Source organism: Heptranchias perlo, chromosome 20 (genome assembly GCF_035084215.1).
Source record: "Heptranchias perlo isolate sHepPer1 chromosome 20, sHepPer1.hap1, whole genome shotgun sequence".
In the NCBI taxonomy this organism is placed as follows: Eukaryota; Metazoa; Chordata; class Chondrichthyes; order Hexanchiformes; family Hexanchidae; genus Heptranchias; species Heptranchias perlo.
Window position 1 is genome coordinate 36,399,168 of NC_090344.1, and position 24,922 is coordinate 36,424,089.

Genomic DNA, 24,922 nt, shown 5'->3' on the forward strand with positions numbered 1-24,922 from the left:
CAAGGCCAATATGTCCTTCCGAAGGTACGGTGCCCAGAACTGCTCACAGTACTCCAGGTGTGGTCTAACCAGGGTTTTGTATAGCTGCAGCATAACTTCTGCCCCCTTGTACTCCAGTCCTCTCGATATAAAGGCCAACATTCCATTTGCCTTCTTGATTATTTTCTGCACCTGTTCATAACACTTCAATGATCCATGTACCTGAATCCCTAAGTCCCTTTGGACATCCACAGTTTTTAACTTTTTACCATTTAGAAAGTACCCTGTTCTATCCTTTTTTGATCCAAAGTGGATGACCTCACATTTGTCTACATTGAATTCCATTTGCCACAGTTTTGCCCATTCACCTAATCTATCAATATCGCTTTGTAATTTTATGTTTTCATCTACACTGCTTACAATGCCACCAATCTTTGTGTCATGGGCAAACTTAGATATGAGACTTTCTATGCCTTCATCTAAGTCGTTAATAAATATTGTGAATAATTGAGGCCCCAAGACAGATCCCTGCGGGACTCCACTAGTCACATCCTGCCAATGTGAGTACCTTCCCATTATCCCTACTCTCTGTCGCCTTTCGCTCAGCCAACTTCCTAACCAAGTCTGTACTTTTCCCTCGATTCCATGGGCTTCTATCTTAGCTAACAGTCTCTTATGTGGGACCTTATCAAATGCCTTCTGGAAGTCCATATAAATAACATCCATTGACATTCCCCTGTCCACTACTTTAGTCACCTCTTCAAAAAATTCAATCAGGTTCGTCAGGCACGACCTACCTTTCACAAATCCATGCTGGCTCTCTCTGTTTAACTGAAAGTTCTTGAGGTGTTCAGTCACCCGATCCTTAATTATAGACTCCCGCATTTTCCCCACAACAGATGTTAGGCTAACTCGTCTATAATTCCCCGGTTTCCCTCTCTCTCCTTTCTTAAAAAGCGGAGTGACATGTGCAATTTTCCAATCCAGAGGGACAGTTCAGAGAACTTTGAAAGATTATAGTTAGGGCATCCGCAATGTGCTCACCTACTTCCTTTAAAACCCTGGGATGGAAACCATCTGGTCCTGGGGATTTGTCACTCTTTAGTGCTATTATTTTCTTCATTACTGTTGCTTTACTTATGTTAATTTTATCGAGTCCCTGTCCCCGATTCAATATAGGTTTTCTTGGGATTTCCGGCATGCTATCCTCTTTTTCGACTGTAAATACTGACGCAAAGTAATTGTTCAACTGTAAATACTGACGCAATATAATTGTTCAACATGTCCGCCATTTCCCCATTGTCAATGACAATATCCCCACTTTCAGTTTTTAAGGGGCCAACACTGCTCCTGACCACCCTCTTTTTCCTAATATAACTATAAAAGTTCTTTGTATTGGTTTTGATATCCCTTGCGAGTTTCTTTTCATACTCTCTTTTTGTAGCCCTTACTATCTGTTTTGTGACCCTTTGTTGATCTTTGTATCTTTCCCATTCGCCAGGATCTGTGCCATGTTTTGCCTTTTTGTATGCCCTTTCCTGATGTCTTACCTCTTTACTTGTCCATGGCTGTTTTTTTTGGCAAGTAGAGTTCTTGCCCCTCAGGGGTATAAACCTATTCTGTATCACGTTAAATGTTTCTTTAAACATTTCCCACTGATCATCAGTCGTTTTACCCATTAACAGATTTGCCCAGTTTACTGTGGACAGTCTCTGTCTCATCCCATTGAAGTCGGCCTTGCCCAAGTCTAGAATCTTAGCAGCTGATTCACTTTTTTCCCTTTCAAACACTGCATTGAACTCGATCGTGTTATGATCACTATTGGATAGATGTTCACACACAGTTAAGCCGTTCACTAAATCTGGTTCATTACTCATTACTAAATCTAGTATGCCCCTTGTTGCCTCGAGGACATACTGCTGTCGAAAACTATCCCGGACACACTCAAGAAATTCACTACCTTTCTGACAGTTGCTAGTCTGCTTTTCCCAATCTATGTGAAGGTTAAAGTCCCCCATTAAGACCACTATGCCTTTGTTACACGCTTGTCTTATCTCTGCATTTATACAATCTAGCACTTCAGAGCTGCTGCCAGGGGTCCTATTTACAACTGCCACTGTAGTCTTAGATCCTTTCCTATTTCTCAATTCAACCCATAAGGTCTCTGTTGGCTGCTTACCTCTCGTTATATCCCCCTTTATCATTGAAGTGATTTCATCTCTAATCATTCAGGCTACTCCTCCCCCTCTTCCATTTTCCCTATCTCTCCTGTAGACCTTATAACCCGGTATATTTAGTTCCCAATCCTGACCATCCTGCAGCCATGTCTCAGTAATAGCTATCATGTCATACCCTCCAATTTGAATTTGAACCTGTCGTTCATCTAATTTATTCCTTATACTCCGTGCATTTGTATATCGAACTCTTAGTTGGGCCACACACCCTAGCCTGACCTTCAGCTTTGATGCTGGGTTAATTGCCTTACGCCTTCTAGTTTTTATTTTATCTGTCTTGCCTAAAGTACACTTTCTTTCCGCTGCTCTACGCTTTTCCCTTTCACTTGTTCTTGAACAACTGTTTGTACTATTTGTATTGTAGATTTCCCCTGGGTCTTCCCCTCTCTTGCTGCTCTCAACTTTATTCCCTTCTGACTCCCCGCTCAGGTTCCCATCCCCTGCCACTCTAGTTTAAACCTTCCCCAACAGCACTAGCAAACACCCCCGCGAGGACATTGGTCCCGGTCCTGCTCGGGTGTAACCCGTCCGGCTTGTACAGGTCCCACCTTCCCCAGAACCGGTCCCAATGTCCCAGGAATCTAAATCCCTCCCTCGTATACCATCCCTGCAGCCACGCATTCATCCTGTCCATTCTCCTGTTCCTATACTCACTAGCACGTGACACTGGTAGTAATCCTGAGATCACTACCTTTGAGGTCCTGCTTTTTAATTTATCTCCTAACTCCTTAAATTCACCTTGCAGGACCTCATCCCTTTTTTTACCTATGTCGTTGGTACCAATATGGACCACGACTACTGGCTGTTCACCCTCCCCCTCCAGAATGCCCTGCAGCCGCTCTGTGACATCCTTGACCCTCACCTCACTGAACGTACTATCCACGATAATCTCAGCATCGCGGCTGCTCCACAGTGAATCCACCTGCAGCTCCAGCTCCCAAATATGGTTAGTCAGTAGCTGCAAGTGGACACACTTCCTGCACACATAGTCGCCATGGACATCGGTAGTGTCCATGACTTCGCACATAGCACAGGAGGAGCATATCACGGGTGCGAGCTGTGCTGCCATGACTTGCCTTAGATTAAGCTCATTAGTTACTCCCTTTAAGGAGTTTACTCCTTTAAATTTCTCTTAATTTAGAGAATGTTAACTACACCAGGGACCTTGATTCACTAAAAAACACTACTTGCTATAAGAGCTGCAGACCTTACCTTTCTTTTTACTTTAGTTACTGTAGAATAGTAGAAATACTCGGGATATTTCATTCTTGCCTGGCTTCAAGGAACACCATGTGCACCAGCCATTACATATAGTTCCTGTGTGTAAAACCTGTTTGTTTCGACCTGACCTGATGGCTGAAGCACGTACTCACCCTTGGTGTAGTAAATAGTATATAAAAAGCTGTAAGAGTCAGTATAATGCAGTATATTCACGTTGAATGTTTTCATACAAATGTAATAGTGTGCACCCTACTGCTCCGTCTGTATAAAACGCACTAGGTTTATTTAGTAGTTTTCTCCCTTTTCCCTTTCCCTCGCCTCCCAGCAAAGACGAAGAGGGATGAACCAAAATATTTCCAAGGGCAGAGGTTGAGGAAGGTGAACCTTTCGATAAGAAACCATTTGAACCTTTACTTATTTTAAACAGTGTCGCACGGCACCATTAAGGAACATGCTTTGTGAATCCGTCGGTTTGTGAGGGTTAGAAGCAGTCCCTAACAGTGTGGTCTGGAGATTGGAGAGGGACTGAGTGTGAAATTATGGGATGGATTCAGTACCAACTGTGATCTGCGGAGGATTCAGCGCGAGCCCAGATGCATCAGAAGGTGGCTGGTTCTGGTCAGATCCTGCTTTGTGGTTTGTCTCTGTCGCTGCCTTGTCAGCAATTTTTTTTCAGCATTTTGTGGCATTCAATTGCTTACTTGCTCATTCTTGCAGAAACTCAATTTGTTTAGTCTAATTAAATGCAAGGACCTTCCCCAGCATTTATCTAGTTCCAGAAATAGCTGCTTGTTGCACCTAGCTATTGGATTGTTTACAGTTGCGGTCGGCATCATTTACGAAGCTGTGTAGTATGGCTCTGTTAATATATGATGCCTGGCACAGCCAGTTGCCAATGTAACCATTCACTTTTGTTAACATCTGTTGCTGGCTAGAATCCCCTGAGTAATTTGTTGGTGCATTTTGTCAATTCAGTAGCAATCACTTATATCACCAAATCACTTATTGCAGTCTTGAAGTTGACCAATGACAGTCATCCTAGTGTTTTTGCCAGGAAAAAAAACCCTTTGAAATATGTCAGGGCGAAATGTCGCCAATAAACACCGATTGATACGGCCCCTGGGCGCTTTCATGTTCAATATGATGAACTTTGGCGGCTCTCACCTGCTTCAAAATACTGGGACGGCCCGTTTAAAGCGTGGTTAAATGTTTCAATGAGTGAAGTGTATGTTTAATGGCCATCTGCTGGTCACCATACGAATGATAACTATCATGTCTTTGACCCAGTGTGCACCTTTACACAGCCATCATCTCGGTAATTGTAGCGAGCCCAGAATCCCTTGTCGCTGTATTTCAGTTTACTGGACATATTGCAAGCCCCCACTGGGGCCCCCTTGGCTTCAGAGAGTAGCAGAATAAATGCTCTGTTTGACCATGGCTTAGACTATAAGTTACCAAGCAGATTTATTGATAGTAAATAGATAAGTAAACAGGAGCAAAGATAAAAACAGATTTAAAGAACATAACCACAATCACATCTCATGGGATTTGCTGCTAACTGTCCAGAGTCCCCTGCCTCTCTTTCACTCATTGTCTCTCTCTGTCTCTGTCTCTCTCTCTCTCTCTGTCTCTCTCGCTCTCTGTCTCTCTCGCTCTCTGTCTCTCTCGCTCTCTGTCTCTCTCGCTCTCTGTCTCTCTCGCTCTCTGTCTCTCTCGCTCTCTGTCACTCTCGCTCTCTGTCTCTCTCGCTCTCTGTCACTCTCACTCTCTGTCACTCTCGCTCTCTGTCACTCTCGCTCTCTGTCACTCTCTGTCTCTCTCTTTATCTCTCATTCTCCCTCTCTGTCTGTCTCTGATGGCTTTAGAAGGATTGCTGAATTGCAGGAAGTCTGTCTGAAACATACTTTTTAACTGCTTCAAAGTTCAACTAATGCAACAGTAGAAGGCAAATATGTCTCTCTCCTGACTGGATGACAGCCTGATACATCCACAGCAAGTGATGGATCGTGGCTGAGATTCCCAGAAACTTTCTCCTAAGTGACAGCTCAGGAGTCTGCTCAGTTTAAGTACAGATAATGAGAAATATAAGCAAACACACTTCATCAGGATGGGCCACTCCTCTTCCAGTAGTCAACTGTTTCCTGGGCTGTTCTGCATCAAACAGACTGGGTTCTTTAAGTGAACGTGGTTTTAACCCTGAAGGTACCACAGCAAAAAGACAGAACAAGCAAAACCATACCAAAACATTGCATTTTGTCACATCAGTGGTTCCCTCCAGATACAGGGGGCACAGCAGCAGCCGGTGGCTAGGTTCGAGGCAACAGCAGAGTGCTTTCAGATAATGAAAAATATCATACATCTAATTGAACAAAAATCGCATATGAAATAACGTCTGTACTTGCAGTGACATCAATAAAAGCAATTTACACTTATAAGGTTATACCTAGTTTTTCTTACTACAGCCTTTTTTTTCCAGTCTCACTTGCTTCCCCTAATGTAGTACAACATTCTGCAGCTGAAAGGCAGGATTTGTATCCCTTAACATTGATAAAGTGGCTCTTTACACAGGCAAACCAAAATGAGGCAGACTAGCACTTAGGTTACATTCATATTTGCCTCTGACTTTTTTCTGTGTGCTTTCTGACGGCATGGAGCAGCTTAATGCATTCATGTGAAAATACTTTGTCGTCTTCTTAATGCATTAAATATCTGTATGGTAATATTATACAGGGTAAACTCTAGGTTATGTTCTTAAGGTTTTTGTTCGCTGATCCAACAATGTTAAGTTTAAGCCGACTCTCGTGCAAATTGAAATGACATTGGTTGAATCGGGTGCAGCAATGCAGGCCCTGGCCAGTTGATAGGTTTGTTGGTTCTTTCATACAGAAACCTGCAGTTGCAGCAGCTTCCTGGACACAGAACAAGGACAGAAGTTTGCTGTTGTCTTTGGCCACGTTCGGCTGCAGTATGTCATCAATGATCTGACATCTGCTAAAATTATTGAGAGGGACATGATTATTGCTTCAGGTGAGTGAGCTCTCAGTTCCTCTGGGTTACACAGCACCTTCAATCGGATTCTCTTTAAATTATTGGCTGCATATAGTGACACCACAAGTCCCGGCCAGAATAGAGATGATTGGGTAATTCCCCCGTCAATTATGCCTGGAGACCGCGCTGCTGTAAGTGACTGGGATTGATTTTACGCACATTATTTGTATTATGTAACTATCCTCCACTCACTGCATTTTGCTAGAAAATTAATCCTGTTTTTATCGGGAGACTTTGCTGTAGTTTCGGTCATGAGTTCTGTTTGCTGTAGTTCGTAGAGACTCTGTTTAAATGGACTCTGTTTGCTGAGAAAGTAGACTGCTATAATGCGTAGATACTGTTTAAATAGACTTGCTGTAGTGCGTGGAGACTCTGTTTAAATAGACTCTGTTTGCTTTAGTGCGTAGAGACTCTGTTTAAATAGCTGTGTTTGCTGAGTAAATAGACTTTGTTTGCTGTGTCCCGCCATTAGTCCAGTCCCAACAAACCAGGAGCATCCTGAATCCTGATCCTCAGCCTGTGCTCCATTAACTGAACACAGTTGGGGCAGCTGTAATTGGCTCTAGCACCCCTGCCCCAGGGAATTGAAAATTAGCCAGAAATCCCTACATCCGATCACCGTCCAGCGAACCCTGTTGGAATTGCATGGACGTAGGGTTGAGGGCAAGATGGGACTTGGCTGCAGTGTCTCCCCGTGGCCAATATAGCCTACTGACCCCCGTGATTACATAGAATTTACAGCGCTGAAACAGGCCATTCGTCCCAACTGGTCTATGCCAGTGTTTATGCTCCACACAAGCCTCCACCTACCCTACTTCATCGCACCTTATCGGCATAACCTTCTATTCCTTTCTCCCTCATGTACTTATTTAGCTTCCCATTAAATGCATCGATGCTATTGACCTCCATGTGGTAGCAAGTTCCACATTCCCACCACTCTGAGTAAAGAAATTTCTGCAGAATTCCTCATTGGATTTATTAGTGACTATCTTATATTTATAGCCCCTGGTTTTAATCTCACTCACAAGTGAAAACATCTTCTCTATGTCTACCCTATCAAACTCCTTCATAATTTTAAAGACTTCTATCAGGTCATCCCTTAGCCTTCTCTTTTCCAGAGAAAAGAGCCCCAGCCTGTTGAGTCTTTCCTGATAGTTAGAACCTCGTTATGTCGAAAGGATAGTACTTGGCTAAGGTACTGGAGGCTGATGGACACCCATAGAACCAGCAAAAGAAAGCCATGTCAGTAATTACTAGTGTGTGCCAGAGAGCAGCTAATAATGCTAGCTGAGGTATCCAAATGCATTAGAAATACGATCTAGTAAAGGATATCCTACTGGGGTAAAGGACTTCTGGGACAGAAAGAGGAACTGGCCCTCGTTCTCCCACCAATTGATTTGGAGCCCATGTGGGAATAAAACTGCATGCTGCTCATATACTTTTATCCATTTTAGTGAAAAGAAATGATTGTTGCTGTTGGATCAGGGGGCAGGGTGGGGGGGTGTAGACAAAGTGATTCACTTGGCTGAGCTCATTTTGCTTCTCATTGGATTGGCATAACGGCTTGCACGAAAGCATTTAATGTCCCATTGTGTGGCTTATGAATAGCTGATGGGATTTTTAATTCATATTTACAAGGGCTGCATGCTTCAGGGATTTTTGGCATTAGTTTGTTGACCCTCCAGTGTTATTTGAAGGTCAGCGTGCCACCGGCCCTTGGGGAGCTTTCAGCTAAGGGAGGGCATACAAGATGTGACCCTTGAAGGTGGCCAATAAATCATCTGTGGGCTGAAATCGCACGATGAAATATTATTGGCAAACAGGTTAATGGGTTTGTCTGAAATTCCCCTCTCTGGTACTTTAATAAAGGAGTTTACCCATCTAAAATAAGCAGCCGCCTTTGTTAAAATAGCGGACAAAGGGATTTGATTTGTTACCAATGCCGTACCGCATGATTCCAGCCCTCTGGTGATTTATTCTACGTGTTACATTCTGAATAGCATCTGTGAGTGTCCATGTATGTGAGTCTGTAGGTTAAGCAACAATGTACTATCACATCCAGCATTCTTGTATGTCCCATGTCAAATATATTATATGTTCATATGTCAAATGTCCCATAGAGCTGTACGGTAAAAAAATTGCCTGCTGAGCCAAAGATGAGGATATTGGGGGGAGGGTGACGAAAAGTTTGGTCAAAGAGGAGGGTCCTAAATTAAGAAGGTGAGGCGGACGGCATGAGGGAAGGAACTCTAGAGTGTGGGGCCTAGGCAGCTGATGGCATGGCTCCCAATGGTGAAGCCGAGGGAAGGTGCGTAAGAGACCGGAATCAGGAGCAAAGATTTTTTGTTGGGGGGGGGTGGAGTTGTAGTGCTGGAGGAGGTTACAGAAATAGGAGGGATGAGGCCATGGAGGGATCTAAATATAAATAGAGAACTTAGATTTCCATAGCACCTTTAATGAACCCGGGACGTCCCAAAGTGCTTTACAGTCAATGTAGTCAATGATGAGAATCACATATATTTCCCCAATGATTTTGAATGGAATATAAATAATATTTCACTGTTCACCAAATGTTTCATTAAACCTGTACCAGCAGTTTAAACTTGTATTAAAATTCCATGGGAGACTGTTATAAAATGCTTTTTAATGCTGCTTCTTGTGTCGTCTGAGCTGCTTGTTACGAAACAACAACTTGCATTCATACGGCGCCTTGAGCGCAGTAAAAACATCCCAAGGTGCTTCACAGGAGCGTTATCAGACAAAATTTTGACAGACGTTCACAACACCATCGTGAAAATACTTGGTTGGCGAGGTGCAGTTAGAATTAGCCCCAGAAGGACATGAGTTTTACTTAGTCGACATGGAGCTGGTTTAAAATTGTGGCTCGTTGGCTGGTTGACAAAGAAGCCAAAGTACATACTGTACCAGTAGGGCTGGTTCTTGCCTGCATGCATTCGGCAGTGCCAGGAAAGCTGCCCCCCCCACCCCCGTGATGAAAGGGCACTTATTTTTGGGCATTCCAAAAAAATTCCAGGAGAGTAAGGTGCTACGGTGAGGCACATGCACGTTGCAGCCCAAACTTAAGCCCTTCCCCAGAGAAATTTTTTTTAAAATCACGACTTTGCAAATAGTTGCACCCCTGCCAACTTAAATTGATTTTTTTGATGTTAAAATTGAGATGCAGTTTTACACTGTGTTAAACTGGCAGAGAGACCAGTCGGAATGTCCTTCTCTGAGGAGCTGTCAAGTGTTAAGTTGCACCGCATGTTGGCTGACGGCGCAGTGTTGCTTCAGCAGGGCAAGAGTCGATTTTGAAGAGATTTCACGACTTGTGTGTGACACTCCTTGTTCCACAGGTCCCCCGTTTTTGTCACCCTCACTTTATTTGGGAAATATGACCATAAATCTAACAGTAAGCTCTGTTTCCCAGGTTGGCTTTCCACCGTGTACAAGCAGCAGTGGTTTGCTATGCTGAGGACCGAGCAGGACAATGACCTGGGGTAGGTACCGTGACTTTATGGGTAACTGGCCTATTAGTAAGAAATATTACTTCAGGTTATTTTTTTTTAACGCCACCTCTGTGATAACGGATACAGTGGCGTGGATTTTCACTTGCTGCGCCTGGCGTTAACAGGGCAGTAACAGCCTCAAAATGGGGACGGTAACCCTATCAATCAACCCTACATGACGGCTACCGCCGGGCGTCCAAAGCACCCGCCTGTTTCAGGCAGTAGGCCACTTTTAACAGGTAAACCGGGTTCCTATGGCATAAATAGGACCCCCGATTGCTATTTTAAGTAGGAATTGGTCGGAGCCTGCGCAATGCGTGCAGCAGGGGGACGCCCGTTTGGGGGAACGCAGCTTGCCGGCCCGGTGTAAATGAAGCCGCGACTCAAAATCGCGGCCCCTCTTCGCTCGAGTGCGGCCGATTGGCCAGCACACTCCGCCAGTCAGTCACCCAAATGTCAGGATCAACCCCACTGGGCGTTAGGGTAATTGCTATTGAAGAAATGGAAGGTAAATGAGCAATGGACAACCACTTTCATTTTTATGGCACCTTTAAGGTAGGAACTGCCCCAGTGCATCTCACAGAATTATGCTGAAGAGTAATAGAAGGGTTAGGAAAGACGGTTTAAAAAGATGGGGTTTCAAAGGTAAGGCGAGAAGTGGCAAGGCAGAAAGATTTTGTGAGATGGTTGCAGAGGCTAAGACTGACTGGATGAATCCCATTCCACTGAGGGAGGTGGGAATGCAGGTGAGGACTGAATGGCACGAGCTGGCACCTGAGGCTCGAGGAGGTTGCAGAGGTTGGCCACCGATCAATTTGTAAATGGGGAATGGGATTCTGAATCTGGGGGAACACGGGGTTAATGGAGCGTAACGGGTACAGGGATGACAGGCGAGTGGGCAGTGGAGTTTGGGACATGGTAGAGTTTGTCCAGAGTGGAGCTCGGTAAGCTATTGAGGATGTTGGAGAAGTCGAGTCTGGAGGTAACAAAAACGTGAATAAAGGCATCAGCAGCTGAGGCGGGCGATGATGGCGAGATGGAAGTCGATGGTTTTGGTGATGGGTAGGATATGGGGTTTGAAGCCCTCCGTGCCAAACAGGACACTGTCCAGTCCTTGGAGTGTGGTCAAAGCCAGCCAGTCCACTCCAGAGAAACCCTTGCAAAATTCACCCAGTTCCATGTGATACAGCCATTAGTGTCATGCTGTGGAGCATATTGATGGTGCGGGAGGAGCCAGCAGCCCCTGACCATGACTGACCAGCTCAGTGGCTTTAAAAGTGACTCTTTCCTCTTTGAGTTTGAGCTAAATGTTATAACTCGTATCCTCTCACGAGGCACTTGTAGACTTTGAAATTGTGCTTACTGGCCTGTAAACCAAACGAAGGAATTCCAGCTGACAGCTAAGTGACACAGATGGAACCTCATGCTCACAAGATGACATGAGGCAGTAATTCCCAACAATATCTCTTGCGAAAAAGAGAACTTGAAATGTAAACATTTTATTTTTAAGGTGTGCCCCAACATTGTGAGGGCACCAGGGAGAACTTAAGCTGAAGCTGCTCCTTTGTTCGTTGGGAAAATTGGGGAGGAGGGAAGAGCAGGGCCCTCTCCTGTTCAACATGTTTTTATTAATATTACATTTCAAAACTTTCAACACATTGTGCTGCCACACATTTTTAGTTTTTGAAAGCTGTAAGTCCGTCTGGAGTTTTCTTCTCAGGTTTCAGAGCCTGTATCAGTCGATCCCAACTCTTTAAACCCCGGTTTTGAACCTTTGCCTTCTGAAGGCAGTAACTCAGGAGTGTGGTGGCACAGATACTGGTACCTCGCTCAAATGGCCATTCTTCACTTAAAATCCAAGACAGTAAATGCCAGCAGGGTATTCGACTGCAATGAGTAGCTACACCCAAAACACATGCGCACCGCGTACGCACAGACACGCACACACAATGCGCACACAGCACGCACCTGCTTACACACCACGCGTGCACACACTTGCACCGCAACTGCATGTGCATACGCATACACCGCATGTGTCTACACACGCACAATCTCCAACAGGTCTCCCTGGATAGTGTAAACGTGGTAGATTTTTACCCTGGGTGCTGAGATGATTTGTAGCAGCTCGACTGCTTGTCCAGCTGAGATCACACCAGCAGTGCCCATGCCGTTAAGTGATTAAGCAGTTGCCTTTCAAATGTCACACCTAATTCACATCACCAAGTTCCACCAATCTGATCCATATAAGTGCTAGGTTTTTATCAGGAGAGCAGGACTTGTAGGTCTGTACTGGCCCAGAAACTGTAGTTTAACGGTGCACAACCTAAAAGAGAACGACTGCATAGTCATTGTAACCCTGTTAGTCTCATTCTGTTCTTTGGCTGATTAATACTACTAATGTTCAGCACACTGAACCAGCTTTAAATGGACTGTAATTTGGTCTTTCTAGGCCAAAAGAAATCAATAAGGAAGAGTTTGAAATACACAGCATGCGATGTGGAAGAAAACTGGCAAAAGATGGTGATGTAAGTACAGCGGAAGGAGGGAAAGAGAACTCTTTAGAGTCAAATTTCTAAGTATGAAATCCTTTGCATTTATACACACCAGGGTCTTTTATTTTTGAAGGGGAGAGGTGAGAAGGATCTGCAGAAAATTAAGTGCAATGTAAAAATATAAAAAGTTTGCAGGTACCTTACTGCCATTCAAAGATACTACAGTCTTAGGTCACCGAGTTTCTTTGGTGGCAAAACCTAGTACTGCAACACTTTAACTAGCAGATTGTTGCGTTCTTTTTTGATAATCTGATTATTCTTTCCTTGCGAGAAGCTGACCAAATACATCCATACACCTAACCCATTTTTTACACAGAATTTTTTTTTTTTTTAATTCGTTCACGGGATTTGGGCGTCGCTGGCGAGGCCAGCATTTATTGCCCATCCCTAATTGCCCTCGAGAAAGTGGTGGTGAGCCGCCTTCTTGAACCGCTGCAGTCCGTGTGGTGACGGTTCTCCCACAGTGCTGTTAGGAAGGGAGTTCCAGGATTTTGACCCAGCGACGATGAAGGAACGGCGATATATTTCCAAGTCGGGATGGTGTGTGACTTGGAGGGGAACGTGCAGGTGGTGGTGTTCCCATGCGCCTGCTGCTCTTGTCCTTCTAGGTGGTAGAGGTCACGGGTTTGGGAGGTGCTGTCGAAGAAGCCTTGGCGAGTTGCTGCAGTGCATCCTGTGGATGGTGCACACTGCAGCCACAGTGCGCCGGTGGTGAAGGGAGTGAATGTTTAGGGTGGTGGATGGGGTGCCAATCAAGCGGGCTGCTTTATCTTGGATGGTGTCGAGCTTCTTGAGTGTTGTTGGAGCTGTACTCATCCAGGCAAGTGGAGAGTATTCCATCACACTCCTGACTTGTGCCTTGTAGATGGTGGAAAGGCTTTGGGGAGTCAGGAGGTGAGTCACTCGCCGCAGAATACCCAGCCTCTGACCTGCTCTCGTAGCCACAGTATTTATATGGCTGGTCCAGTTAAGTTTCTGGTCAATGGTGACCCCCAGGATGTTGATGGTGGGGGATTCGGCATCTACAGCTTAGAAACAGGCCATTCGGCCCGACTAGTCCATTTTCCGTAAGAAAGAAATTATTTACACTAATATAAGGCCTTTCATGTCCAAAGCACTCACTCCCAATGAATCACTTTTGAAGCATAGTCACTGTTGTTTCGTAGGCAAAAGCGCAGCAGTCAACTTAAAACAGCAAGATCCCACAAACAGCAGTGAGATAAATGACCAGTCAAGCTGCTTGGCTGGTGTTAGTTGAGGATATCGGGAGAACTCCCTGTTCTTCTTAAAAAAAAACGTGCATTGAAATTTTTTATGTCCACCTGAACCTGGAGACGGAGCCTTGGTTTAACGTGTCATCTGAAAAGGGCATCTCCAACGATGCAGCACTCCCTCAGTACTGCACTGAAGTGTCAGCCAGGATTATGTGCTCAAGCGCTGGAGTGGGCCTCGAAGCAATCTTCTCATCCAGAGGCGAGAGTCCGCCAATGCTGACACTTGCGTGCAATATTTACAGGTTCCGTATGATAGAAAAATGGGTGTTACCTACGGAGTACCTTAGAGTATAGTGTCCAATTCTGGGCACCACACTTTAGGAAGGATGTCAAGGCCTTCGAGAGGATGCAGAGATTTACTGGAATGGTACCAGGGATACGGGACTTCAGTTCTGTGGAGAGACTAGAGAAACTGGAGTTGTTCGCCTTACAGCAGAGAAGGTTAAAGGGAGATTTAATAAAGGTGTTCAAACTCATGAAGAGTTTTGATTGAATAAATAAGGAGAAACTGTTTCCAGTAGCAGAAGGGTTAGTAACCAGAGGACACACATTTAAGGTCATTAGCAAAAGAACCAGAGGCAAGATGAGGAGAATTTTTTTTACGCGGCAAGTTGTTATGATCTGGAATGCACTGCCTGAAAGGGTGGTGGAAGCAGATTCAGTAAGAACTTTCAAAAGGGAATTGGATAAATACTTGAAGAGAGATTTGCAGGGCTATGGGGAAAGGAAGGTGACTGGGCCTAATTGGATAGCTCTTTCAAAGAGCTGGCACAGGCACGATGGGCTGAATGGCCTCCTTCTGTAATGTATCATCCTGTGATTCTATGATTAGACAGCAGAGTTCCACTTGAGATAGCCAGTGGAAACTTTGAAGTGCTTTGTTGATTTGGTACAGTACACTTGCTGCCAATGTCGGTAATTGTTCAGGGTGTCCAAGCCTGCAGTGTGGTTTGTACACGTTTGTGGCAAGTGTTTGTAAGTCGTTCACTTGGTACCTGATAGCTGTAGCAACAGGGCATGGTTTGACAGCTGAAGTGACTTTTTTAAACTTTGGGAAGAGCCGCAACTGGGTGCAAGGAATGAGATAACAGTGAGATACACAAAGAGCAACAAAAAACCGAGGGAGCAATGCACTGATGTTATTTATAAGCTGCCAAGGGTTTTTTTTAATTTTTCAACCTCACCAAAGCTGGAAAGTAAATTCTCTTTCCTGGCTGGTTGCCAACTGAAATTTTCCAACCCCAGTTCCCAGTTGGAAAGACAAGTTCAAATCCCAGCCCTGAATGCCACTAATTAGTGGGTTTAATTTCCCCCGTGTGCTGCTTTTAACGCAGCTCACGAACAAGTTTGGAAAAACTCCTGTCTGTGCTACTTTAACACAGCCGTCAGCCTCTTTGTTCAACAGCAGACTAGGTCTATGGGTGACCAATACAGACCTGCTCATTGGGCTCGATTTTCGCACCCGCAATCGGGTACGTTGGTGGCGGGGGGGCTGCGAAAATCGGGGATTCCTGGGGCGGGTCGGGAGCCTGGCTCCAACCCGCCCACTTCCGGGTTTCCCACTGACGCGCTCACATGCGCGCGCAGCCCCCGCATGTGGGACTCCCGCCGGCAATTAAAGCCGGCAGGGTGCCACTTAAGGTATTTATTTAGGTATTTCAGATCGTTTAGAAACCTGATTAACATGATATTTTAGGAGGGGTGGGATTTTGCAAACAACTGGGACTGTTTCCCGTACTGGGGGAAACACTCCCAGTTCAAATGGACGTGTTGCAGCCATCAGCCGATGGCAGCTGCCAAGGTCCATTTGACAGGTGGGGAGGGAGACCCTCACTGATTGCAGGAGGCCACTCTGTCACTTTGGACAAAGTTTGGCCTCCACCACCCTCCTCCTAACAATAAAATTCACCAACTTGCACACTAACCCCGGTGTCCAGACACATGTACCTACCTTGCGGACCCCCTCAGATGTACATCTTCCGGATGGGGGCCGCCGTAGCTGCAGTCATGACCTCCCCGGAGGACGAACAGCATCACCGGCCACGCCGTCCACCTCTGACACATGGAGTTCCACAACACAGTGCTGTGACACAGCCACCTGCACAGCAGGAGGGAAGGCAACCGCAGAGAGAGATGCGTTGCAGAGGGCACTACCCTCGCCACAGGGTCCACAGACCGAGGCTCAGCTTCCTGGACCTCTCTGAGCAGCAGTGCACACGGAGGCTCAGAGTCACTCGACATGTAGTCGTGGACATCTGCAGCCTCCTTCATGCCGAGCTGCTCCCGGCTGGCCCGAGCACCATCTTCTTACCTGTCGCTGTCAAAGTCACCACTGCCCTCAACAACTTCTCCTCCGCATCCTTCCAGGGTGCCACCGGGGACATCGCCGATGTCTCTCAGTCGTCTGCACAAAAGAGCCCTGCAAATACACCTACACCCACTCTGCAGTGACACAATGGGTGGCATCAGTTGTGGGTCTTCATTGTGATCTTCAGGAAAGGGCATTATTGCACAAACCAGACAAGATTCGCAAAGACGTGGCAGTAGTGGTGCCAATATAATATGTAATGTGAGTTGATCAGAAATTAAATATAAGTAAAAACCATGACGAACCCTCAAATACCCTTGTGCATCCCCTTCATGCTCACGACGCGTTTGCTTTATGCTTCCTACTGCACGTATGTGATGCATGCCCTGTGGCTGCAGCACAGGTAATGGCAGGTTGAGTGAGGCTGACCGTGAAAGAGATGCATGAGAGGGTGAGTATGAGATAGAGCCATGAGATTGTATGAGGATTGGGTTGAGTGGTAGTGGCGGGATGAGTACTGGCGAGGTGAGTAAGTGCAGGTAAGATGAGGATGAGGTTTGAGTGGGTGTGAGGAGTGATGTGATAGAGTAGTGTTGGCAATGCAGATGGAGATGTGGGGTGGGGGCGGTGATGTGGCAGACGAAGTGTAGGGGAATGAGTGAGTGTACTCACTTTGGCTGACCTACTTAGGTCACTGCAGTGCCTCCTGCACTGTACGCAGGTGCGTGATATGTTGGTGGTGCAGGTGACCTCCTCCGCCACCTCGAGCCAAGCCTTCCTGGTGGCAGAGGCAGGCCGCTTCCTCCCACCCGCCGGGGGGAAGATCTCTGTCCTCCCCCTCCTCCTCACCCCATCCAATAAGAGCTGGAGTGAGGCATCATTAACCTGGGAGCAGCCTTCCCCCTGGGCTGCTCCATGCTGTAATTTTTCCTATTTCTTGCAGCATCAGTCAGTGGAGGACTGCCCCTTTAAAAAGGGCTCCTCCAGCTGACAGACCTTACTGCGCATGCGCAGTCCACCCGCCGCGCAGCTTAGCAGCGGGGAACCCGGAAGAACAGGTAAGTGGATCCAGTCAGCCTGCAATTGCGCGCGGAGCAGACTGATTTCACCGAGTGCATTACCCACGCGCCCAATCGACCCCCCGCCGCCATGGTAATATCGGGCCCATTGTGTTCAAAGAGAAATTTTGTCCCAAGAAGTGTGTTCTTTGTTTTTTCAGTTCATGGACTTTAGTTGTGTGGATAGACTGGAGAAGCTGGGGTTGTTCTCCTGGGAACAGAGAAGGTTGAGAGGAGATTTGATAGAGGTATTTAAAATCATGAAGGCTCTGGACAGAATAGATAGAGAGAAACCATTGGCGGAAGGGTCAAGAACCGGAGGACATAGATTTAGGGTAATTGGCAAAAGAATCAAAGGCGACACAAGGACATTTTTTTTTACACAGCGAGTGGTCAGGATCTGGAATGCAATGCCCGAGGGGGTGCTGGAGGTAGATTCAATCGTGGCTTTCAAAAGGGAATTGGATGAGTACTTGAATGAAAAAATTTGCAGCGCTACGGGGATAGGGCGGGGGAGTGGGACGACCTGGATTGCTCTTGCATAGTGCCGGCACGGACTCAATGGGCCAAATGGCCGCCTTCCGTGCTGTAACTTTTCTGTGATTCTTTGTCAGGTTTCACAAACACGACCCATTGTTTGTGTCGATGGAGTTTGTCCATATTCCTACTCTTAAATCCCTCTTGGCTATTGTTGTCTCAGAATATTAATTTCTTCCAGTATAGGGTATTGAGAACTAGTCTAACTGGGGAGGTTTGAACATCACCGACAGGATACTAGTTTCCTGAAACAGTACATTGTGGTTTGTTGTGATGTGTGTTTGTTAAGGACAGTTCTTTAAAGGGTCAGCTCCTGCATCAAAGAAAGGACACCCTTATAACCCAGAAAGCCTTCCAGGGTCTTCAGTTCTCTATTGCAAAGATTTTGGCCATTGTTTTCATGAGCCGGACCAGTTTCTGTGGCGTGCAAGTTTGGTTATTGTACTGGTCTTCTTACTTCTGTGTGGTTTTTATTAATATATAATTGAGCCTGCTCTCAGATGGATTGTTATGGGTGTGTTATTTTGTGCCTTCTGAGGTGACAGGAGAATGCGGTGGTCACCCCATGTATTGTCTTGTAAGCGATTCACGACAATTCAGGGTTAATTATTAAACCTGGGCTCCGCTAACTCATGCACTAAGAATAAAGACACACCTCTCCCTTCAGCTTCTCCCCTGTTAAGATAACGACCTCTTGTAACTGTTTATTCATTCTTTATCAATCATCAGATGTTGAAGAAACTCTTTGCTGAGGTAACATAAAGATGCTCTGACCTACGTGTCCATTTTTCCCCTCCCAGTACTGCTGGCGATGGACTGGTTTCAGCTTCGGGTTTGACCTGCTGGTCACATACACTAATCGATTTATCATATTCAAAAGGAACACCCTCAGCCAGCCTTGCAATGGGGCAGTGAGCCTGCTGCCTCGCAGGAACATCGCCTTCAGGTAAGAGTTTGATAACTGCGGTGATTTCTGTATTCAGGACACATGGCTGGGGATTTGGGCTCTCTTCTTCAGTTAATCTATGAGTCTATTATCATAGGAAGCACAAAATGTGTGTGTCTTTCATCTAAAATATTAAATATCTGAAGTGATTTAGAAAAAAAAAATCATATTGGACTTGGAGGAGGGGAAGAGAAGAATGAATTCCGTGTGAAATGAGTTTGCATAATACTACAGTAACTCACTCAAAAATGTTCATTATGATTGGAAGATTAAGTGGTTTATGTTTGAACAAAACCTATGAGGGAGGTTTATTAAGGGCTGAGGGACAGAAAATGGCCATTAACAAAAATACTAGTGGATTGACAGCATGAGGGAGCATCTGGAGGATGGGTACCCAGGACAAGATCATTTATCTAAAAGTAATCTCAACTAAAAATAAATCTCTTGAAACGTCCTGAATGTGGGCAGCAGGAGATGTTGGAAAGGATCTTTTATTGAATCCGCATTATAAAATGTTCAGCAATTCCAACCTGTTAGTGCTTTTTTTCTTCTTTCATTTACAAGAGGCAGCAACATTTAGAATTTATGTTCCTTGCTGACAGTGGATGATTAACAGTGAGAGAATTCGGATCTCCAGTTTAAACGAAGTTACGCAGCCCCAAGGGAGAGCTGAATTACTGGGGCCAGAACTACTGGAGTTCCTCTCCACCGCCCCCACCCCCCCCCCCCCCCCCCCAAAGTAATTACACTGCATTGCATCTCATAAGTGGAATTCCTTAGTAAACATTGGGAAAGAAACTTTCGGTACTTGCAAGTCCTCGTCCTGGTACTTTGTACAGCACCATCATAGCGTGGAACAGTACCCATACCTATAAACTATCAGCTGGTTCATTCACATAATTGGAAGCAGAATTTTGCCACATTTAACATACACATGGTGCAATGATGTCACCCGCAATACGTCAGGGGTCACAGAGTGAAGTCCCCCCCTCTTTCCTTGAGAAATCTTCCAAGTCATTTAGCTCAGTGAAAATAGTTTGCTCCAAATAATACGATACCTGCCTAACACGTCAGCTGCCGTTTCTCCTTGGCCCTTATTTTGACAAATTCTTCCAATTCAAGGACTATAAATGATTTGCACTATCTTACCTGATGTGTCGGAACGTTATAGAGTCGCTGTAATTAAACAATCTGATTAAATGTCTCTATGAAACAGGTGAAGAATGATAATGCAATTGTCCTGTGGAACTGAATTTTCATTCTAAAGTACATAAGTGCAGATCCAGTTCGGTTTACGTGATTGTTTAGAGAGCTTGTGACTCTAAATGTAAAGCTGCACTTTCCCGCAACTCTCAGTTAAGTTAGTGTCGGAAAGCCCTTTGCATTACCAACACACTGTACCAAATACCATCAAAACACTGCTTCACAAGTAGTGACCTCTACATGGAAAATTCACAGTCTTCACAAATTCTGGGGTGCATACCCAAGTGAAGACAGTGGTTGCCCACTGTCCTGTCGGTTGCACAATGTCAAAATTTAGTCTCAGCACCAAACAACTCAGTCTCGACGTTGCTTGCAGCCTCAGCCTTTCTTGGAGTCTTCTAAAGTCTAACCAGAGGATCCTTATTATAACTGGGTTTCAGTAACTTCATCAAAGTGCATACCCTCCAAAAGAATAATTTGTGCAAAAGTATCTTGAAGTTTTGTCCTGTCGCTGGGTGGCAGTCACCATGTGTGTTCGGACCCATGGTGTTTGAGTGGATGATTTAATGGATAATCACGTAATGCTGCCTGAGTGTCAGTCACAGACACCGTGGCCATCCAAAGAGAAAATTAATTTACAAAGCATTTAGCATGTATTTCTGCACTGTTGTAGTGCTCTTCATGTTAGGAACATAGGAACAGGAGGTGGCCATTCAGCCCCTCGAGCCTTTTCCGCCAATCGTTTATATCATGGCTGATCTGTATCTTAACTCCATCCACCCGCCTTGGTTCCGTAACCCTTAATACCCTTGCCTAACAAAAATGTATCTATCTATGCTGCAGCCCCTCCTCCTCCGATAGCAACTATGTGTGTGGATTAACATTAAGTTGACAGCGCTAAGCATCCAGGGCACGATCTTCTGCTCCGATTAAAATCACATTGCCACTGACAACATAAAAATTGCTTTTGCTGAATGTGTTTGGAGTGTTGAAATCTATCTATTTTTAAAAAAAGGCAAATAAAAGTTTAAAATTCTCATCTTTGTGTTCAAATCCCTCCATGGCCTCGCCCCTCCCTAACTCCGTAACCTCCTCCAGCCCAAAACCCTCCGAGATCTCTGCGCTCCGCCAATTCTGGCCTCTGGCGCATCCCCGATTTTCATCGCTCCACTTGGGCAGCCGTGCCTTCAGCTGCTTAGGCCCTAAGCTCTGGAATTCCCACCGTAAGCCTCTCTGCCTCTCCACCTCTCTCCTTTAAGTCGTTCCTTAAAACCTACCTCTCTGACCAAGCTGTTGGTCACCTGTTCTAATATCTCATGCGGCACTGTGTCTAATTTCATTTGATAACGCTCCTGTGAAGCGCCTTGAGACGTTTTACTTCATTAAAGGCGCTATATAAATGCAAGTTGTTGTTGTTAAGCTGTGGTGGGCAATATAGTGTCCTGGTTACTTGCGGTGTGAGTCAAAGATTGCGGTAGCATTCAAATCATAGGACAAGAACAGTGGCATGCTCCCGGAGCATCACATGGTTTGCTGGCTTCATCCCAAACGAACATAGGAACAGGAGTAGGTCATTCAGCCCCTCGAGCCAGCTTCGCCATTTGATAAGATCATGGCTGATCTGTGATCTAAATCCAAATACCTGCCTTTGGCCCATATCCCTTAATACCTTTGGTTGGTAGAAAGCTATCTATCTCAGATTTAAAATTAGCAATTGAGCTGGCATCAATTGCCGTTTGAGGAAGAGATGCTAGCTCAATTGCTCAATTTCAAATCGTAGAACAAGAACAGTGGCGTGCTCCCGGAGCATCACATGCTTTGCTGGCTTCATCCCAAACGAGCAGTGTTTGAATTATTATTAATCAAGGGCATCCCTTTCTTGGCGGCACTAACTGTTTGCAATAAAGAAAGTGGTGTCCGTCCTGGAATTGGTACAGAAATATGGCAGAATGCCACTTGGTGATTTATCGCAAAGTCCTTACTCTTAATCTGCGGTTTAAGTGGCTTCCAAAAAGGATGCGTTCTACAGCAAGCAGCAAATTCACACAAGCAGTGGTTGTCTGTTGTCTTCATTGCAAACTTGATCATAAATGTCACATTGAGATTATTGAATCTGCTGCTGATTGAGATGAGGGATGAAGCAGGAGGATCGAATATTTTAAAGCTTGACATTTAGTGATGGTCCTGAGAGTATGCAGCTTGTTCACGTTTTATTTACTGCTGGGTAGTTATGCTCAATCATTACAGTTTCACTAGCTTGCAGATGCTGGAATGGCATTGAGTTTCTTATGAAAATGTCACGTTGATAAAATTGCTGTCAAGCCCATATATTTTTCATTGTGGCATTTTTTTGGGGAGATGAGGGAGTTGAGGGAAGATTAATGATCAAGAATGGCATCGAGTAAATTGCTGCTGAATCTCACGATTTTGGGGTTACTTGAAACTTGAAAAGTTTCCTAGCAATTAAAATGTTTGCTGGCATTCAATAAACTTTTGATTATATTTGGCTTCATAATGCTTTAATATCAAACTCTTCTGGTAGGCTATTTTAATAGATTCATTACTGCATTACCTGCTTATTTCAAATGGGTTAAAGTCCCCATTAAAATAGTTGTCGAGAGAACTTCAATGAGTAGAAATTACAGCACAGAAGGAGGCCATTTGACCCATTGGGCTCAATTTTAAAATCAAAATGCAGGTGCATTGGGGGCGGTGGGGGGGGGTTGCGAAAATGGTGAAAATCCCGAGCAGGTTCGGAAGCCGGCTCCAACCCGCTGACTTCCGGGATCCCCACAGACGCGCCTATGCGTGCGCGCTTCACGAACCCAGAAGTTGCCGGCGGGATGATAGTTAAAGAACCAAATGTTCCTCATTGAGGTACTTAAGGTACTTTATTTCTGACATAGTAGATAGTTGAAATGATTTTAAACTTACCTGGGCAGCTTTCCCACGGCTTCCGATTCACGCCTGGTGAAACCGGATCAGGCAAAAATAAACTAAATAAAAAACCATTGCGCAAAGTTAAAAAACAAAATCAACCTACTTTTCCACCCTGCTCCGATGTCCAATGTCTCCCTCTCAGCCCCCAATGTCTCCCTCTCTGATGTCCCTTTCAGCCCCCGATGCCTCCCTCTCCGACGTCCCTTTTCCCCCCCAGATGTCATTTTCTGATCTCCCCTTCACCCCCTGATGTCCCTCTCTGATATCCCCCTCTCCCCACCCCAATCTTCAGCGTCCTCCACTCTTTGTTCCAGCACCAGATGACGCGTCTCACTCTCTTTCTCTCCCCCACCCCCCAGCCCCGCCCCCTCAGCGTTGCAGCTCCTGTTGGCAGCCAGCCTGAGGTGCGAAACCCGCAAAGAACTTTAATCACCATCAATTACATTGCGATCACGTCGGAAAAGGTAAGTTTTTTTAATTTGGGTTTGCCACCACCTTCACCCCACCGCTGCCAACTCGCCACCATTTCAAAATTGAGCCCATTGTCTCTATGCCGGTGCTAGCTTTTCAACCGGAGCGTTCCGCTCTAATCCCATTTCCCTGCATCCTTTCATATTCTTCCTTGTCAAATTCCTTTTTAAACAGTGCTATAGTCCCTGCTTCAATAGCCACTTTTACTGAAGCATTCCATGTACCATTAACCCTCTATGTGAAAACAATACTTCTATCCTCTCCATCATTCTTTACTGACAATCTTGTCTATATCCCCTTGTTGTTGACCAAAGGAGACCACAATCTCTCACTATTTTTTCTCTCAAGACCTTTCGTAGATTTAAAAACCTTGTAGATTCCCCACTTAACCTTCTCTTGCAATGAAAAAAAGACCCAATTTTTTGAGCACCTCTATTAAATCCCCCCTTAACATTCTCTGTTCCAGTGAAAAAAGCTCCAGTTTTTCAAGCCTTACTCATGACTTGTGAATCTTCACTGTAGTTTTTCCATGACTCTGATATCCTTCATATTATGGGGTGCACAGAAGTGCCTGCAGTATTCCAACTGCGACCTAACCAATGTCTTGCAGAAATTCAACATCACTTACTTGCTTTTGTTGAATTTAATTCAAACGCTAAGAGTTCATACGATAATATTGTTGCATAACTTGAGGCTATTTTTAAGCTTAATAGTATCATTAATTCTTGGTGTGTAATAAAGATTGAACAAGCTTATTCTTGCCAATCCGCATTGCAGCTGCAGTTGTATTTTTTCTTCAGTAGTGCAGATAATTACAGTGAAAAACTGTTACAATATTGTGGGCGCATTTTTGTACAAAGTGAGGAAAAGGAATTGTCTACTCCTGGTTCCTTACTAACAGCTGAGATTCCCAGCAGGGGAGACCACTTTACCATAGCAAATGGACAGGGAATCTGCTTCATAGTTTCCCACATGGTAGGATGTCAAGGCAGGACATTTGGAGAAGGCTCCAAGGAGGAAAATACCCAGGGGAAAACATTATGGGAAGTTTAAACCTGTGCCACTCTCATGCGCGTCAAACTGATGAGCTCAAGCAGTATCACTAAAGATTAGCAAACAAGTCATCACCTCCTCCCCACCCCCTCCCTTTCTGGTAGTGTAACGACAGTGAGGGAATGAATGCAGACCGTAACTTCCAACTGGGTCCAACTGGACAAGGAGAGGTTGAGTGAGGTGGTATTCCTTTCCCTTTGGCCATCGGCTATTTTACTGTTCTGTCCGACATGACACATACAAATGTGGTGGAGGAGCTTCAACTGGAGGGAAAAACATAAAATGACTGGGTGTATGTAGTCTCCTGAACAAGAGATCTCTCGACTGACTTTCAGCACTGGTCCTCTCTGCAGTGTGCACAGTCCACTAGTTACTGCAGGAGTGTCGTGCGCACTGCAGACAGGCCTAGTTTCCAAATACTAAAGGAGCCTTCCAATGGTCTAAGTGCTCCCAGGAAAAATAATACTGTAAGGATCCATTCCTCAGGCACAGTTGCCCAGTGGTTTCCCTCTGAAACAGCAACCGTAAAATGGAGCAATGACTCACGCACTAGATTGAGGTGAGTAAAATGAGTCCTTAGACGTTCCAA

At 45.2% G+C, this 24,922-nt stretch overlaps 1 protein-coding gene across 1 annotated transcript in view; it reads left to right on the plus strand.

The window, feature by feature from the left end:
- The window catches only part of gmcl1 (germ cell-less, spermatogenesis associated), a 73,443-nt gene that overhangs the window by 40,954 nt on the left and 7,567 nt on the right, over positions 1-24,922 (plus strand). The window contains exons 9-12 of the mRNA XM_068000999.1: positions 6,321-6,461; positions 9,913-9,982; positions 12,441-12,516; positions 18,521-18,666. Of these exons, the coding sequence (XP_067857100.1) occupies positions 6,321-6,461; positions 9,913-9,982; positions 12,441-12,516; positions 18,521-18,666 (433 nt within the window). The remainder of the gene's footprint in view (positions 1-6,320; positions 6,462-9,912; positions 9,983-12,440; positions 12,517-18,520; positions 18,667-24,922) is intronic.